The 20,000-nt window shown below is 42.1% G+C and overlaps 1 protein-coding gene across 1 annotated transcript in view; it reads left to right on the forward strand.

Annotated features, from left to right (window-relative positions):
* The window catches only part of LOC100286462 (guanine nucleotide exchange factor VAV3), a 174,144-nt gene that overhangs the window by 83,220 nt on the left and 70,924 nt on the right, over positions 1–20,000 (forward strand). The window contains exons 10-13 of the mRNA XM_045710531.1: positions 1,384–1,479; positions 15,867–15,935; positions 19,451–19,537; positions 19,629–19,714. Coding sequence (XP_045566487.1) covers positions 1,384–1,479; positions 15,867–15,935; positions 19,451–19,537; positions 19,629–19,714 — 338 coding nt within the window. The remainder of the gene's footprint in view (positions 1–1,383; positions 1,480–15,866; positions 15,936–19,450; positions 19,538–19,628; positions 19,715–20,000) is intronic.

Below are 20,000 nucleotides of genomic sequence, written 5' to 3' on the forward strand. Positions count from 1 at the left end.
GAACATTTGAACATCTTGGCCATGTTCTGTTATAATCTCCACCCGGCACAGCCAGAAGAGGACTGGCCACCCCTCATAGCCTGGTTCCTCTCTAGGTTTCTTCCTAAGTTTTGGCCTTTCTAGGGAGTTTTTCCTAGCCACCGCGCTTCTACACCTGCATTGCTTGCTGTTTGGGGTTTTAGGCTGGGTTTCTGTACAGCACTTTGAGATATCAGCTGATGTAAGAAGGGCTATATAAATACATTTGATTTGATTTGATCAAGCGCTATGATGAAACTGGCTCTCATGAGGACCGCCACAGGAAAGGAAGACCCAGAGTTACCTCTGCTGCAGAGGATACGTTCATTAGAGTTACCAGCCTCAGAAATTGCAGCCCAAATAAATGCTTCACAGAGTTCAAATAACAGACACATCTCAACATCAACTGTTCAGAGGAGACTGTGGGAATCAGGCCTTCATGGTCGAATTGCTGCAAAGAAACCACTACTCTAGGACACCAATAAGAAGAAGAGACTTGCTTGGGCCAAGAAACACGATCAATGGACATTAGACCGGTGGAAATCTGTCCTTTGGTCTGATGAGTCTATATTTGAAATATTTGTTTCCAACCACGTCTCACTTTGGTTTTAGGTGAACGGATGATCTCCGCATGTGTGTTTCCCACTGTGAAGCATGGAGGAGGAGGGGTAATGATGTGGGGGTGCTTTGCTGGTGACACTGTCTGTGATTTATTTAGAACACTTAACCAGCATGGCTACCACAGCATTCTTTTCAACAGGACTAAGACCCAAAACACCTCCAGGCTGTGTAAGGGCTATTTGACCAGGGAGAGTGATGGAGTGCTGCATCAGATGACCTGGCCTCCACAATCACCCGACCTCAACCCAATTGAGATGGTTTGAGATGAGTTGGACCGCAGAGGGAAGGAAAAGCAGCCAAGTGCTCAGCATATGTGTGAACTCCTTCAAGATTGTTGGAAAAGCATTCCAGGGGAAGCTGGTTGAGAGAATGCCAAGAGTGTGCAAAGCTGTCATCAAGGCAAAGAGTGGCTACTTTGAAGAATCTCAAATAATAACATCTATTTTGATTTGTTTAACACTTTTTTGGTTGCTACATGATTCCATATGTGTTATTTCATAGGTTTGATGTCTTCACTATTATTCTACAATGTAGAAAATAGTGAAAATAAAGAAAAACCCTTGAATGAGTAGGTGTGTCCAAACTTTTAAATGGTACTGTATGTGCTTTTTATTACAATGCAGTGACAGTTCACATTCTGTGCATTATCATGTATTTTACATTCAGCAGATTTTACATTATCCAGAGTGGCTTACAATCAGTCAATTGAACTGCATTCAATTCATTTCTGTTTTTTGTTTTCAGGAATGTGCAAAGAGAGCCAACCATGGCAAGTTTACACTGAGAGATCTGCTGGTTGTCCCTATGCAGCGGGTACTGAAGTATCCCCTTCTTCTACAGGTAAGATCTCTTCAGAGAACGACCTTAACTCCACTGTTACCTCAGTAGCAGGACTAAAGCTGCAATACTGACTATCCACAGTGGAGGCACACCCATCCATGTTTTGATCATGGACTAGCTCTGCCCTCCTTTATGTGTGTCCTGACAAGATGCCTTTTGTATGGTAGAAAGAAAAGAATGAGAGAGAGAGAATAACAGACTGAAAAATAGAAGAAAGGAAAAACAACAGAGAGAGAGAGAGAATATGCCCCCCCCCCCACAACTACAATAGAACAACCAACAAAAACATGTCACAACTCCTGCAGCTCTGCCGCACGCTGGGTCTGTACATAGTCAATGGTAGGCTTTGAGGAGACTCCTATAGTAGGTACACTTATAGCACATCTCTTGGCAGTAGTACTGTAGACTACTTTATCACTGACCTCAACCCAGAGTCTCTCAGAGCGTTCAGTCAGTCCACTGACACCACTATCAAATCACAGCAAAATCACACTCTACTTGAACAGACCAGTACTCAATCATGAGGCATCCAAGCCAAAGGAACTGAGTAATATTAAGAAATGCTATAGATGCAAGGAAAGTAGTGTGGAATCCTACCAGAAAACAATTAGGCAACAACAAATTCAATCCCATTTAGACAACTTCCTGGACAAAATGTTTCACTGCAGCAGTAGAACAGAATACTGTGAATTACAGTAACTGGCTTAAACAGTATACAGTGAGTTACAAAAGTATTGGGGCAGTGACACATGTTTTGCACAAATATCATACCCCCCCCAAAATGCTAACCTTCCCTGTTATTGTAATGGTGAGAGGTTAGCATGTCTTGGGGGTATGATATAAAATGCTAACCTTCCCTGTTATTGTAATGGTGAGAGGTTAGCATGTCTTGGGGGTATGATATAAAATGCTAACCTTCCCTGTTATTGTAATGGTGAGAGGTTAGCATGTCTTGGGGGTATGATATAAAATGCTAACCTTCCCTGTTATTGTAATGGTGAGAGGTTAGCATGTCTTGGGGGTATGATATAAAATGCTAACCTTCCCTGTTATTGTAATGGTGAGAGGTTAGCATGTCTTGGGGGTATGATATAAAATGCTAACCTCCCCTGTTATTGTAATGGTGAGAGGTTAGCATGTCTTGGGGGTATGATAAAAAATGCTAACCTTCCCTGTTATTGTAATGGTGAGAGGTTAGCATGTCTTGGGGGTATGATATAAAATGCTAACCTTCCCTGTTATTGTAATGGTGAGAGGTTAGCATGTCTTGGGGGTATGATATAAAATGCTAACCTTCCCTGTTATTGTAATGGTGAGAGGTTAGCATGTCTTGGGGGTATGATGTAAAATGCTAACCTCCCCTGTTATTGTAATGGTGAGAGGTTAGCATGTCTTGGGGGTATGATATAAAATGCTAACCTTCCCTGTTATTGCAATGGTGAGAGGTTAGCATGTCTTGGGGGTATGATATAAAATGCTAACCTTCCCTGTTATTGTAATGGTGAGAGGTTAGCATGTCTTGGGGGTATGATATAAAATGCTAACCTTCCCTGTTATTGTAATGGTGAGAGGTTAGCATGTCTTGGGGGTATGATATAAAATGCTAACCTTCCCTGTTATTGTAATGGTGAGAGGTTAGCATGTCTTGGGGGTATGATATAAAATGCTAACCTCCCCTGTTATTGTAATGGTGAGAGGTTAGCATGTCTTGGGGGTATGATATAAAATGCTAACCTTCCCTGTTATTGTAATGGTGAGAGGTTAGCATGTCTTGGGGGTATGATATAAAATGCGAACCTTCCCTGTTATTGTAATGGTGAGAGGTTAGCATGTCTTGGGAGTATGATATAAAATGCTAACCTCCCCTGCTTTGTAATGGTGAGAGGTTAGCATGTCTTGGGGGTATGATATAAAATGCTAACCTCTCCTGTTATTGTAATGGTGAGAGGTTAGCATGTCTTGGGGGTATGATATAAAATGCTAACCTTCCCTGTTATGGTAATGGTGAGAGGTTAGCATGTCTTGGGGGTATGATATAAAATGCTAACCTCCCCTGTTATTGTAATGGTGAGAGGTTAGCATGTCTTGGGGGTATGATATAAAATGCTAACCTCCCCTGCTTTGTAATGGTGAGAGGTTAGCATGTCTTGGGGGTATGATATAAAATGCTAACCTCCCCTGTTATTGTAATGGTGAGAGGTTAGCATGTCTTGGGGGTATGATATAAAATGCTAACCTTCCCTGTTATTGTAATGGTGAGAGGTTAACATGTCTTGGGGGTATGATATAAAATGCTAACCTTCCCTGTTATGGTAATGGTGAGAGGTTAGCATGTCTTGGGGGTATGATATAAAATGCTAACCTCTCCTGTTATTGTAATGGTGAGAGGTTAGCATGTCTTGGGGGTATGATATAAAATGCTAACCTTCCCTGTTATGGTAATGGTGAGAGGTTAGCATGTCTTGGGGGTATGATATAAAATGCTAACCTCCCCTGTTATTGTAATGGTGAGAGGTTAGCATGTCTTGGGGGTATGATATAAAATGCTAACCTCCCCTGTTATTGTGATGGGGGTATGATATTTGGGCATCTGTAATTTTCTCACTCGTCATTATTCTTGATTGATTCAGGACTATCCGTAATCATGGTAGTATCCACATTAATGTAGAAGTGTTTAGAAACATATTCTATTCTTATTTAGAATAAATGTGACTCCAAAATGACACTTCATTATTTACCATTAATTTCTATTGGGCACAAAAGTATCTGAAACACAACCCAAACAAACAGGAAATGCATCCAACAAGTCTGTAGAGACACAAGCTTGATGTAATCATTATGTTCTAGGAATATGGGACCAGATACTACGCTTTTGACTACTTTAATACACATATAATTTAATATGTCTAAATACTTCTGGTCCCCTAAAATGGTACAATTGGGAATTAATTACAAAATGCGATTTAGGTAGAAAAGTTCTGTAATTTCTAAACTGTTCACCAGCTATGAATGAAAATACCCAGCAATTTAAGCTGACAGTCTTTACTTGAACCTCATAGTATAACTTAAAATCCAAAGTGCTGGAGTACAGAGCAAAAGCTCTTTTGGAGCTCACTGTATTTGACCTCAGCTTCCTTATCAAATCTAAATATTTCAACCAGACAACCTACAAAAATTAACCACAATTCACAAAAGTGGAGACAAATTCGACCCCAATAACTACCATGGGATATGTGTCAACAGCAACCTTGGGAAAATCCTCATGATTATCATTAACAGCAGACTCGTACATTTCCTCAGTGAAAACAATGTACTGAGCAAATGTAAAATAGTATTTTTCCCAAAATATCATATGAGAGGCCACTCAGCAAGCTGGTACTGGGACTCTGTTCACAAACACAAACAGACCCCACAGAGCCTCAGGACAGCAACACAATTAGACCAAACCAAATCATGAGAAAACAAAAAGATAATTACTTGACACATTGGAAAGCATTAACAAAAAAACTGAGCAAACTAGAATGCTATTTGTCCCTAAACAGAGAGTACACAGTGGCAGAATACCTGACCACTGTGACTGTATTTATACGTTTATTTATGTTCCCTTTCATACTTCAACTACTTGCACATTGTTACAACACTGTACATAGCCAATAATATAACATTAAAAATGTCTATATTCTTTTAAAACTTTTGTGAGTTGAATGTTTACTGATAATTTCTGATTGTTCATTTGCCTTTTGCTTATTCCACTTGAGAGAGAGAGAAAGAGAGAGAGAGAGAGCTCAGCCTTCATCAGATCTTCGTAGATCTCACCACCATCTTCATCATCGTAGACACAGTCATACAGATCCTCTTCATCCTCCACAGCTTTCTCACTGTCACACACACAGGAAGGAGGAACACATTATCACACTAGCTATAATGACACTCATAATATGCTCTTAGAAAAGAAGGTGCTATCTAGAACCTAAAAGGGTTCTTCGGTTGTCCCCATAGGAGAACCCTTTGAAGAACCCTTTTTGGTTCCCTCTGTGGAAATGGTTCTACATGGAACCCAGAAGGGTTCTACCTGGAACTAAAAAGGGCTATTCAAAGGGTTCTCCTATTAGGCACAACCGAAGAACCCTTTTGAACCCTTTTTTCTAAGAGTATAGTGTGATATGGCTCCTGCAGCCCTCCTAGACGTAACCACTATAGTCAGTCAATCAGCCCTATAGTCAGTCAATCAGCCCTATAGTCAGTCAATCAGCCCTCTGGCCCTGACTCCTGCAGCCCTCCTAGACGTCACCACTATAGTCAGTCAATCAGCCCTATAGTCAGTCAATCAGCCCTATAGTCAGTCAATCAGCCCTCTGGCCCTGACTCCTGCAGCTCTCCTAGACGTCACCACTATAGTCAGTCAATCAGCACTCTGGCCCTGACTCCTGCAGCTCTCCTAGACGTCACCACTATAGTCAGTCAATCAGCCCTATAGTCAGCCAATCAGCCCTCTGGCCCTGACTCCTGCAGCCCTCCTAGACGTCACCACTATAGTCAGTCAATCAGCCCTCTGGCCCTGACTCCTGCAGCTCTCCTAGACGTCACCACTATAGTCAGTCAATCAGCCCTCTGGCCCTGACTCCTGCAGCTCTCCTAGACGTCACCACTATAGTCAGTCAATCAGCCCTCTGGCCCTGACTCCTGCAGCCCTCCTAGACGTCACCACTATAGTCAGTCAATCAGCCCTATAGTCAGTCAATCAGCCCTATAGTCAGTCAATCAGCCCTATAGTCAGTCAATCAGCCCTATAGTCAGCCAATCAGCCCTCTGGCCCTGACTTCTGCAGCTCTCCTAGACGTCACCACTATAGTCAGTCAATCAGCCCTCTGGCCTTGACTCCTGCAGCTCTCCTAGACGTAACCACTATAGTCAGTCAATCAGCCCTATAGTCAGTCAATCAGCCATCTGGCCCTGACTCCTGCAGCTCTCCTAGACGTCACCACTATAGTCAGTCAATCAGCCCTCTGGCCCTGACTCCTGCAGCTCTCCTAGACGTAACCACTATAGTCAGTCAATCAGCCCTCTGGCCCTGACTCCTGCAGCTCTCCTAGACGTCACCACTATAGTCAGTCAATCAGCCCTATAGTCAGTCAATCAGCCCTATAGTCAGTCAATCAGCCCTATAGTCAGTCAATCAGCCCTCTGGCCCTGACTCCTGCAGCTCTCCTAGACGTCACCACTATAGTCAGTCAATCAGCCCTCTGGCCCTGACTCCTGCAGCTCTCCTAGACGTCACCACTATAGTCAGTCAATCAGCCATCTGGCCCTGACTTCTGCAGCTCTCCTAGACGTCACCACTATAGTCAGTCAATCAGCCCTCTGGCCCTGACTCCTGCAGCTCTCCTAGACGTCACCACTATAGTCAGTCAATCAGCCATCTGGCCCTGACTCCTGTAGCTCTCCTAGACGTCACCACTGTGTGAGCGGACAGGTTAGCATTCAGGGGCTAGTTGAAAAGGTTTGTGTGTACGCATCTAGGGGGTTGACATGCGTGACTGGCGGTCAGGTCCTCGCCTCGCCTCACTTCCCTCACCGTCTTCCCGCTTTACTCCTCTCACTTCCCTCGAGGACCAGGCCTGGCATGTGACAGGCCCCTGATCCGCTCCACTGGAGGGAGCATGCTCCTGGGGCAGGAAGGAGGGAGGTAGCGGAGGTAAGGTTGGGAGGGAGGGAGATAGAGAGGGGGGAGATCAGGGAGGAAAGTCTCCGTCTTCTCCTCCTCCTCTGGCTCAGTCCCTAACTCACTGTAACCAGAATCCATCAATATGCCAGTAGTGTCAGAATGCTCTCTCTCTCTCTCTCTCTCTCTCTCTCTCTCTCTCTCTCTCTCTCCGTCTCTCTTTCACTCTCTAGCTCTCGTTCCTCTCCATTAATGTCTTTCTGTTCCCTAAACTCACTAGAACTGGGATCCATCAATAAGCTTGTACTATGTGCAGTCCCTGTGTGGGTGGGTGTTAGGACCAGAGGATGAAAAATAGGGTCCTGTCACGTTGCTTGTGATAGTAATGGCCAGATTCAGCTTGAGTGACACCTGGGATTTGAGGAGTGCTAGGCTGACACATACGACCCAGCGGGAGGGGACTGAAGGAGAGGGGAAGTAAGTCATTTAACTGGGCTCTGTGTGTGTGTGTGTGTGTGTGTGTGTGTGTGTGTGTGTGTGTGTGTGTGTGTGTGTGTGTGTGTGTGTGTGTGTGTGTGTGTGTGTGTGTGTGTGTGTGTGTGTGTGTGTGTGTGTGTGAAGGACATGCATGGTAACCTTCCTTATCCTCCACCACAAGGACAGACAGACGGCCTAGATGTCTTGTTTATGCCATGCCAGCTACAGGAAAGCAATTAAAGCCACTGTACATTACTGTGTTCTTTCATGGAATCCCACCTTTTTATTTCCTATTCAGGATTGTGGTGTTGGTTGTAATTTCCAGGTGTGTGTGTTTGTGTGGTATAGATGTGTGTGTGTGTGTGTGGTATAGATGTGTGTGTGTGTGTGTGTGGTATAGATGTGTGTGTGTGTGTGTGTGGTATAGATGTGTGTGTGTTTGTGTGGTATAGATGTGTGTGTGGTAGCATAGATGTGTGTGTGGTAGCATAGGTGTGTGTGTGGTAGAATAAATGTGTGTGGTGTAGTATAGATGTGTGTGTGTGGTAGGATAGTTGTGTGTGCGTGTGTGGTATAGATGTGTCTGTGTGTGTATGTGTGTGTGTGGTAGGATATACAGTGGCAAGAAAAAGTATGTGAAGCCTTTGGAATTACCTGGATTTCTGCATAAATTGGTCATAAAATTTGATCTGATCTTCATCTAAGTCACAACAATACACATTCTTCTTAAACTAATAATACACAAACAATTCTACGTTTTCATGTCTTTATTAAACACACAGTGTAAACATTCACAGTGCAGGGTGGAAAAAGTATGTGAACCCTTGGACTTAATAACTGGTTGACCCGCCTTTGGCAAATATAACCTCAAACGTTTTCTGTAGTTGTGGATCAGACCTGCACAGCGGTCAGGATGGAGGTAGTGGACCATTCCTCTTTACAAAACTGTTTCAGTTCAGCAATATTCTTGGGATGTCTGATGTGAACTGCTCTCTCGAGGTCATGCCACAGCATCTCAGTCGGGTTGAGGTCAGAACTCTGAATGGGCCATTTTCTTCAGTTGAAGCCATTCTGTTGTTAATTGACCTCTGTGTTTTGGGTCGTTGTCCTGTTGCATCACCCAACTTCTGTTGAGCTTCAATTGGCGGACAGATAGCCTTACATTCTCCTGCAAAATGTCTTGATAAACTTGGGAATTCATTTTGGAATGAAGGCCCTGAGGCAGCAAAGCAGCCCCAAACCATGATGCTCCCTCCACCATACTTTACAGTTGGGATGAGGTTTTGATGTTGGTGTTCTGTGCATTTTTTTCTCCACACATAGTGTTGTGTGTTCCTTCCAAACAACTCAACTGTAGTTTCATCTGTCCACAGAATATTTTGCCAGTAGCGCTGTGGAACATCCAGGTGCACTTTTGCGAACTTCAGACGTGCAGCAATGTTTTTTTTGGACAGCAGTGGCTTCTTCCGTGGTGTCTTCCCATGAACACCATTCTTGTTTAGTGTTTTACGTATCGTAGACTCGTCAACAGAGATGTTTGCATGTTCCAGATATTTCTGTAAGTCTTTAGCTGACACTCTAGGATTCTTCTTAACCTCATTGAGCATTCTGTACTGTGCTCATGCAGTCATCTTTGCAGGATGGCCACTCCTAGGGAGAGTAGCAACAGTGCTGAACTTTCTCCATTTATAGACAATTTTTCTTACCATGGACTCATGAACATCAAGGCTTTTAGAGATACTTTTGTAACCCTTTCCAGCTTCATGCAAGTCAACAATTCTTAATCTTAGGTCTTCTGAGATCTATTTTGTTTAAGGCATGGTTCACATCAGGCAATGCTTCTTGTGAATAGCAAACTAAAATTGTGTGTGTGTTTTTTATTGGGCACGGCAGCTCTAACCAACATCTCCAATCTCATCATATTGATTGGACTCCAGGTTAGCTGACTCCTAACTCCAATTAGCTGTTGGAGAAGTCATTAGCCTAGGGGTTCACATACTTTTTCCAACCTACACTGTGAATGTTTAAATGATGTATTCAATATAGACAAGAAAAATACAGTAATGTGTATGTTATTAGTTAAAGCAGACTGTGTTGGTCTATTGTTGTGACTTAGATGAAGATCAGATTTAATTTTAGGACCAATTTATGAAGAAATCCAGGTAATTCCAAAGGGTTCACATACTTTTTCTTGCCACTGTGTGTGTGTGTGTGTGTGTGTGTGTGTGTGTGTGTGTGTGTGTGTGTGTGTGTGTGTGTGTGTGTGTGTGTGTGTGTGTGTGTGTGTGTGTGTGTGTGTGTGTGTGTGTGTGTGTGTGTGAATGTGCACAGCAACCTACCTGTGTGTAATGAAAGTGGTAATTGGCGGCAGACCCAGCGGCAGCATAAAGTGACTAAGGGGGTAGTTGAAATTGGTGAGGGTGCAACATGTCTGGGGGTTCTTGCATTGTAATTATATTAAATGCAGCTGTTATTTTACAATGACAATGACAGCCTAGGAACAGTGGGTTAACTGCCTTGTTCAGGGGCAGAACGACAGATTTTTACCTTGTCAGCTCGGGGATTCAATCTAGCAACATTTCGGTTACTGGCCCAACGCTCTAACCACTAGGCTACCTGCTGCCCCGTTTATTATTGCTTTACCACAATAAACATAAAGTTAAAACGCAGAGACACCCTGAGACCAATGAATGCTTTTGAAGTGACAGGTTGGCCCAAAATCTGTAGCCCATCTGCACTGTATCAGCACAATGGACAGCGCCCTACACACTAAAGCAAGACCGTTTTGGTATTGAATATAGGCTACAAGATAGCTAGGGTAATTCACCAATTACAAACAGCTTATGTGAATGCAAACGTACACACAGCTGTCTACCAAAACAATGCAAACTAAATGCTGAAAGTAGTATCCTAAAATGGATTTAAGTTTCCCTGTATTAAAGTCCCAGGCCACTAGGAGTGCCGCCTCTGGATGAGCGTTTTCCTGTTTGCTTATGGCCGTATACAGCTCATTGAGTGCGGTCTTAGTGCCAGCATCGGTCTGTGGTGGTAAATAGACAGCTACGAAGAATATAGAGGAAAACTCTCTTGGTAAATAGTGTGGTCTACAGTTTATCATGAGATACTCTACCTCAGGCAAGCAAAACCTCGAGACTTCCTTAGATTCGTGCACCAGCTGTTGTTTACAAATATACATAGACCGCTACCCCTTGTCTTACCAGAGGCTGCTGTTCTATCCTGGCGAAAAAGCGTAAAACCCACCAGCTGTATGTAATTCACGTCATCGTTCAGCCACGACTCGGTGAAACATATGATATTACAGTTTCCAATGTCCCGTAGGTAGGATATACAAGCTCGTTGTTCGTCTAATTTATTATCCAATAATTGTACGTTGGCTAATAGGACCGATGGTAAAGGAAGATTACCCATTCGCCGTCTGATCCTTACAAGGCCCTCAGACCTAGTCCCCGATATCTCCGTCTCTTTCTCATGTGAATGACGGGGATTTGGGCCTTGTCTGGTGTCTGGAGTAAATCCTTCGCATCTGACTCGTAGAAGAAAATAATCTTCCATTACGGGATGAGTAATCGCTGTCCTGATATCTAGAAGCTATTTTCAGTCATAAGAGACGGTGGCAGAAACAATATGTACAAAATAAGTTACCCATAACACGGAGAAACACACAAAATAGCACAATTGGTTATGGGACCGTAAAACGGCAACCATCTCCTCTGGCGCCATCTCCCTTCACTCTTATGGGATCCCCATTAGTTCCTGCCAAGGCAGCAGCTACTCTTCCTGGGGTTTATTATGGATCCCCATTAGTTCCTGCCAAGGCAGCAGCTACTCTTCCTGGGGTTTATTATGGATCCCCATTAGTTCCTGCCAAGGCAGCAGCTACTCTTCCTGGGGTTTATTATGGATCCCCATTAGTTCCTGCCAAGGCAGCAGCTACTCTTCCTGGGGTTTATTATGGATCCCCATTAGTTCCTGCCAAGGCAACAGCTACTCTTCCTGGGGTTTATTATGGATCCCCATTAGTTCCTGCCAAGGCAACAGCTACTCTTCCTGGGGTTTATTATGGATCCCCATTAGTTCCTGCCAAGGCAACAGCTACTCTTCCTGGGGTTTATTATGGATCCCCATTAGTTCCTGCCAAGGCAACAGCTACTCTTCCTGGGGTTTATTATGGATCCCCATTAGTTCCTGCCAAGGCAGCAGCTACTCTTCCTGGGGTTTATTAGGGATCCCCATTAGTTCCTGCCAAGGCAGCAGCTACTCTTCCTGGGGTTTATTAGGGATCCCCATTAGTTCCTGCCAAGGCAGCAGCAGCTATTCTTCCTGGGGTCCAAACACATTAAGGCACTTACATCACACATAAAAAAAGAGAAAACAGTGCATCATATAACATTATTACACCACTACATATCTACAATACAAAATGTATAATACCACCATACAGCAATATTACAATGTATGTGTGTGTGCGTTTGTCTGTACCTGTGTGTATGTCTCTTCACAGTACCTACTGTTCCATAAGGTGTATTTTTATCTCTACTGCTTGCATCAGTTACCTTATGTGGAGTAGAGATCCATGTAGTCATGGCTCTATGTAGTACTGTGCGCCTCCCATAGTCTGTTCTGGGTTGTGAAGATACCTCTGGTGGCGTGTCTTGTGGGGTATGCATGGGTGACCGAGCTGTTTGCTAGTAGTTTAAACAGACAGCTTGGTGGATTCAGTTTGTCAACACTTCTTACAAAAACAATTAGTGATGAAGTCACTACTCCTCCACTTTGAGCCAGGAGAGATTGACATGCATATTATTAATGTTAGCTCTCCGTGTACAATTAAGGGCCAGCCGTGCTACCCTGTTCTGAGCCAATTGTAATTTTCGTAAGTCTCTCTTTGTGGCACCTGACCACATGACTAAACAGTAGTCCAGGAATGACAAAAATAAGGGCTGTAGGACCTGCCTTGTTGATAGTGTTGTTAAGAAGGCAGAGCAGTGCTTTATTATAGACAGACTTCTCCCCATCTTAGCTACTATTGTATCAACATGTTTTGATCATGATATTTTACAATCCAGGGTTACTGCAAGCAATTTAGTCACCTCAATTTACTAAATTTCCACATTATTCATTGCAAGATTTAGATGAGGTTTAGGGTTTAGTGAATGATTTGTCACATTTAGTACTAACTTATTTCTTCCCACCCATTCTGAAACTAACTGCAGCTCTTTGTTAAGTGTTGCAGTCATTTCAGTCGCTGTAGTAGCTGACATGTATAGTGTTGAGACATCAGCATACATCTTATACACTATATTAGGCCCAGCCTTTGGAACTTTGGTTTTCCTAGATATGGCTACTATATTTCGATCACTACATCCAATGGATTTGGATACTGCCGTAAAGCTAATTTCTGCAGCATTAGTAAAGATGTGATTAATAAATGTTGATGATTTCATTCCTGTGCTGTTTGTAACTACCCTAATAGGTTGACTGGCAACCTGAACCAGGTTACAGGCATTGGTTACAGTTTGAAGCTTTTTCTTGAGTGGGCAGCTTGATGAATGCCAGTCAATATTGAAATCACTCAGAAAATATGCTTCTCTGTTGATATCACTCACATTACTAAGCATTTCACACATGTTATCCAGATACTGACTGTTAGCACTTGGTGGTCTATAGCAGCTTCCCACCAGAATGGGCTTTAGGTGAGGCAGATGAACCTGTTGCCATATTACTTCAACAGTATTTAAGCTTTACAGGAATGTGGTTCTGAATATAGACCGCAACACCATTGGCATGTCTGTCTTTTCTTTAGATTTTATAACCATGTATTGCTACCACTGTAGTCAGAATATCAGTGTCATCTGTTACTAGCAAGTTATTGATTTCATGAACCTTGTTTCTTAGGCTACATATGTTAACGTGGGCTATTTTTAGCACTTTTATGGGAAGCTGGATTGTTTTTATTACTTTACTGAGAAGCTTATCAGCAGTAGACATGCTCATGTTATTTATATTGGAGCTGATAGTGCAGGGTGAGCTGCACACCGTGGATTTTCTCCTAGTGCACATCGCCTCAGTGCTAACAGTATAACTCTGGTAGATAGGCACATGATTACTGCATACAATAGCTGTAGGATCAACAGAGATATTCAGGGCAATCAGGGGACATACGTTAAGTTGCTTTCATTGTGTCTGCCAACGTCCCTGGAATAATGTACATTTGCTGCAGCATTTTGACAACTCAGTAACACAATGGAAGGGATTAACTGAGCTGTGCTTGGGGGTCATTGATAAGTCACTGTCTCAATGCAGCCTTGAAAAGCCAAGATGATTTGGATGAACTCATTCCTGTAAAAAATCTTCTGTTTCCAGAAGGTATCGAAGTTATCTATAAAAGTTATTCCAACAGAGCTACAGTAATCTTTTAGCCAGGTGTGTAATGCCAGTAGCCTGCTGAATCTTTCACACCCGGGTCCCAATGATGGTACCGGACCTGAAATAATTGTCCGAGACATTAAAACGGGTGTGATGGGTCCTCTCCATCTGGTCTTGGTCAGTACCCGTGCTGCAGCATTCTGTATGTTTTGCAGTTGATCAATGGCTTTCTTGCGTAGACCAGGTTTTTACCTGGTATTTTATATATTTATTGCCTGTTTATTGCCCGTGCGGCCAAATTCTGTCTCTGTGCTTTGGCTCCAACAATAAGTACCTCGGTCTCGTCTTGATTTAGCTGGAGGAAGTTGTGAGCCGTTCTAGTATTTAAATCACTAATACAGTCTAATAATTTATCCGTGGAGCTAAAATCCTCTGGTGACACAGAAATGTAAAGTTGTGTATCATCTGCGTAGCAGTGAAAATCAATGCCAAGAGGGTAACATATATAAACTGAACAGTACAGTATTCACTTAGCCTACTACAGATAAGTGTTTTTCCTGCTTTTTATGGAGGCCCGAAAAAGTCATACCTAACCAGTGGCTTACCATAGCCCCCCTACACATTCCGCGATGTGCTCTGTCCATTGTGCTAACACAGTGCAGCGGAGATTCAGATTTTGCGCCAACCTGTCACTCGATAATTTTTAAAAACTTTTTTGGCTATTTTTATATAAGGACATAAAACTAAAACTGAGGGAGCACAACTTTCAACTCAGGGAGCTACGCCCCCTTTTTCCCCCTTGTGGAGCCGGGCCCCATTAGCGATCACTTTGTTTGGTTGTCCTTGTTTTTTTCTCTATCTCTGAGGTATTAAATGAGAAGAAACATCTCCTCATAAATGTCAAACAACACAACATCACCTGATAAACGCAGCACATTTATAGCGTGGTAGAACCTTGGTTAACACTGTGTGTCTATGATGTTGATCAGTAGCTGAACTGTCAGGCAGAGAGAGATGAGAGAATGCCTAATGCCTACCTGTCATCTCTGTTTTGCTCACTCCTGTCTGGGCTTCTCTCAGGACTCCTGTCTAGGGGTCATGTCTGGGCTTCTGTCTGTGCTTCTCTCAGGACTCCTGTCAGGGCTTCTCTCAGGACTCCTGTCAGGGCTTCTCTCAGGACTCCTGTCAGGGCTTCTCTCAGGACTCCTGTCAGGGCTTCTCTCAGGACTCCTGTCTGGGCTTCTCTCAGGACTCCTGTCTAGGGGTCATGTCTGGGCTTCTGTCTGTGCTTCTCTCAGGACTCCTGTCAGGGCTTCTCTCAGGACTCCTGTCAGGGCTTCTCTCAGGACTCCTGTCAGGGCTTCTCTCAGGACTCCTGTCAGGGCTTCTCTCAGGACTCCTGTCTGGGCTTCTCTCAGGACTCCTGTCTAGGGGTCATGTCTGGGCTTCTGTCTGTGCTTCTCTCAGGACTCCTGTCAGGGCTTCTGTCAGGACTCCTGTCAGGGCTTCTCTCAGGACTCCTGTCAGGGCTTCTCTCAGGACTCCTGTCAGGGCTTCTCTCAGGACTCCTGTCAGGGCTTCTCTCAGGACTCCTGTTAGGGCATCTCTTAGGGCTTCTCTCAGGACTCCTATCAGGGCTTCTCTCAGGACTCCTGTTAGGGCATCTCTCAGGGCTTCTCTCAGGACTCCTATCAGGGCTTCTCTCAGGACTCCTGTTAGGGCATCTCTCAGGGCTTCTCTCAGGACTCCTGTCAGGGCTCTGTGTGGCTAATTAGCTAGCTGGTGAAAACAGAGAATAAAGACTGTCTGAAGACTAGACACTCACTTATTGTTCTTGTGTTTTGTTTTGATCCAACAACAGGAATTAGTGAAACACACAAACGACGCGGCTGACAAGAGCAATTTGCGGATGGCCCTGGATGCCATAAAGGTATGAGTTGTTACTCTACTCACCTGAACCACACACACACACACACACACACACACACACACACACACACACACACACACACACACACACACACACACACACACACACACACACGCACACACATGCATACACACACACTCACACACACACTCACACACACGTGAGGAGATTGGCACACAGGTTTTGCAGGCATACACACACACACAGACACACAGGCAAGCACACCAGCTACATTAGTGAGTAGCCTACATCTACTATCTCAGTCTTCAGGTTATGTATTAGTGACTCAAGCCAAACCGTCTCTAGTTACTCTATATAGTTAGTTATGTATGTATTACTGTATATAGTTATGTATGTATTACTGTATATAGTTAGTTATGTATGTATTACTGTATATAGTTATGTATGTATTACTGTATATAGTTAGTTATGTATGTATTAATGTATATAGTTAGTTATGTATGTATTACTGTATATAGTTAGTTATGTATGTATTACTGTATATAGTCAGTTATGTATGTATTACTGTATATAGTTATGTATGTATTACTGTATATAGTTATGTATGTATTACTGTATATAGTTATGTATGTATTACTGTATATAGTTAGTTATGTATGTATTACTGTATATAGTTATGTATGTATTACTGTATATAGTCAGTTATGTATGTATTACTGTATATAGTTATGTATGTATTACTGTATATAGTTATGTATGTATTACTGTATATAGTCAGTTATGTATGTATTACTGTATATAGTTATGTATGTATTACTGTATATAGTTATGTATGTATTACTGTATATATTCAGTTATGTATATATTACTGTATATAGTTATGTATGTATTACTGTATATAGTTAGTTATGTATGTATTACTGTATATAGTTAGTTATGTATGTATTACTGTATATAGTTAGTTATGTATGTATTACTGTATATAGTCAGTTATGTATGTATTACTGTATATAGTTATGTATGTATTACTGTATATAGTTATGTATGTATTACTGTATAAAGTTATGTATGTATTACTGTATATAGTTAGTTATGTATGTATTACTGTATATAGTTATGTATGTATTACTGTATATAGTCAGTTATGTATGTATTACTGTATATAGTTATGTATGTATTACTGTATATAGTTATGTATGTATTACTGTATATAGTCAGTTATGTATGTATTACTGTATATAGTTATGTATGTATTACTGTATATAGTTATGTATGTATTACTGTATATAGTCAGTTATGTATGTATTACTGTATATAGTTATGTATGTATTACTGTATATAGTTATGTATGTATTACTGTATATAGTCAGTTATGTATGTATTACTGTATATAGTTATGTATGTATTACTGTATATAGTTAGTTATGTATGTGTTACTGTATATAGTCAGTTATGTATGTATTACTGTATATAGTCAGTTATGTATGTATTACTGTATATAGTTATGTATGTATTACTGTATATAGTCAGTTATGTATGTATTACTGTATATAGTCATGTATGTATTACTCTATATAGTTAGTTATGTATGTATTACTGTATATAGTCATGTATGTATTACTCTATATAGTCAGTTATGTATGTATTACTGTATATAGTTAGTTATGTATGTATAACGTCTACAGTGAAGAGGCGACTCCAGGATGCTGGCCTTCTAGGCAGAGTTCCTCTGTCCAGTGTCTGTGTTCTTTTGCCCATCTTAATCTTTTTATTGGCCAGTCTGAGATATGGCTTTTTATTTGCAACTCTGCCTAGAAGGCCAGCATCCCGGAGTCACCTCTTCACTGTTGATGTTGAGACTGGTGTTTTGCGGGTACTATTTAATGAATCTGCCAGTTGAGGACTTGTGAGGCGTCTGTTTCTCAAACTAGACACTCTAATGTACTTGTCCTCTTGCTCAGTTGTGCACCGGGGCCTCCCACTCCTCTTTCTATTCTGGTTAGAGCCAGTTTGCCCTGCCACCAACACATGTAAATACTAGGAAGTTGTTCTGTTTGGCTTAGAAATGGCCAGAGGTGACACTATGGGAGGAGGCTCCCCATCTCTCTTTGACAAAGGTTTATAGTGCATCATTTGCTTTTTTTAATTAATTGTTTGTTATGAAGTCGGAACTTTAAATAATCTGTTGTCTCTCTTGAGTCTTGACGTGCTGGGTGTTGAAGATGTAGGTAGCAGGAAAGAACAGGTAGCATGATTTTTTTATTTAACTAGGCAAGTCAGTTAAGAACAAATTCTTATTTTCAATGACGGCCTAGGAACATTTTGGTTAACTGCTCTATTCAGGGGCAGAACGACAGATTTTGTACCTTGTCAGCTCGGGGATTCGATCTTGCAACCTTTCGGTTACTAGTCTAACACTCTAACCACTAGCAGGAAAGTACTGGTAGCAGGAAAGTACTGGTAGCAGGAAAAAACAGGTAGTAGGAAAGAACAGGAAGTGAGTCTCGTTGGGGATAAAAGTGTACATTTACTCTGAGGGGTCTGCAATGATTTCAATTGGTTAAATGATCCACTTGACATTGATTGGGGGTATCAAGCTAATGTGGTTAATATTCCTGGAGTGTTTCATTGCATCAGGTCGTACGGTGCGACAACAGCGAGCTGGTTTTCAGTGCTGATTATCTCAGGCCTAAAGATAGATGGGGTTTTAAACAGAGCTACTTGAATCAGACTCACTCTGTGTTGAGAGGAAGATTTACACAATGTTCTCCGGCAAAGTCATTAATCATGGTGCTCAGAGAGAGAGAGAGAGAGAGAGAGACAAGTCCTCTAGAAAAATGTTGACATTGCAGGGGGGTAGGATTTACATCATGATAATATTGCTTGACTCTAGTACAGAACTAATGAAGAAACTGTGACCTATTACCTAGGCAACTGTATGGAAGAGCATTAGAAAACACTCATATAGTCTGTCAAAATGTACCCATCTGGAATGTACAGTCTGTCAAAATGCACCCATCAGGAATGTATAGTCTGTCAAAATGCATCCATCTGGAATGTACAGTCTGTCAAAATGCAGCCATCTGGAATGTACAGTCTGTCAAAATGCACCCATCTGGAATGTACAGTCTGTCAAAATGCAGCCATCTGGAATGTACAGTCTGTCAAAATGCACTCATCTGGAATGTACAGTCTGTCAAAATGCAGCCATCTGGAATGTACAGTCTGTCAAAATGCAGCCATCTGGAATGTACAGTCTGTCAAAATGCAGCCATCTGGAATGTACAGTCTGTCAAAATGCAGCCATCTGGAATGTACAGTCTGTCAAAATGCAGCCATCTGGAATGTACAGTCTGTCAAAATGCACCCATCTGGAATGTATAGTCTGTCAAAATGCAGCCATCTGGAATGTACAGTCTGTCAAAATGCACCCATCTGGAATGTACAGTCTGTCAAAATGCACCCATCTGGAATGTACAGTCTGTCAAAATGCACCCATCTGGAATGTACAGTCTTTGTTTGTTGTTTTGTCTTCTTTGTGTTGTGTACTGTAGGACCTGGCCCAGTATATCAATGAAGTGAAGAGAGACAACGAAACCCTGAGAGACATAGCCCAGTATCAGAAATCCATTGAAAACCTTGTAAGCAATTCATCTTGATAAGAAAGCCATTGTGAAGGATAGCTTGGGTTTTGAGTGTGACCTCTGTCTTTCATTCTCCCCCCTTTTTCAGAATGAGTCTCTTAGTGTGTATGGCAGACCAAAAGGAGATGGAGAGGTACGCTTCGCCTCAGGCGACAAACGTGCCAAACAGGACCGGTGAGATGTGTGTGTGTGTGTGTGTGTGTGTGTGTGTGTGTGTGTGTGTGTGTTTGTGTGTCTGGAACATTTCATCTGCTGCTCATAATGCTTTGTGAATGCAGTTATAGATGTTCATTAGAAGCTATTCTAGTGCATTATGCATAAGTATTTGTTCTTAACTGACTTGCCTATTTAAATAAAGGTTTAATACATTTAAAAAAAATAACTCATTGGGCATTAGAAATGCTCTGATAATAGCGTTGTGAAGAGGGTTACCATGGGAACCAAATGCTCTGATAATAGC

Source organism: Salmo salar, chromosome ssa29, assembly GCF_905237065.1.
Source record: "Salmo salar chromosome ssa29, Ssal_v3.1, whole genome shotgun sequence".
Classification (NCBI taxonomy): Eukaryota; Metazoa; Chordata; class Actinopteri; order Salmoniformes; family Salmonidae; genus Salmo; species Salmo salar.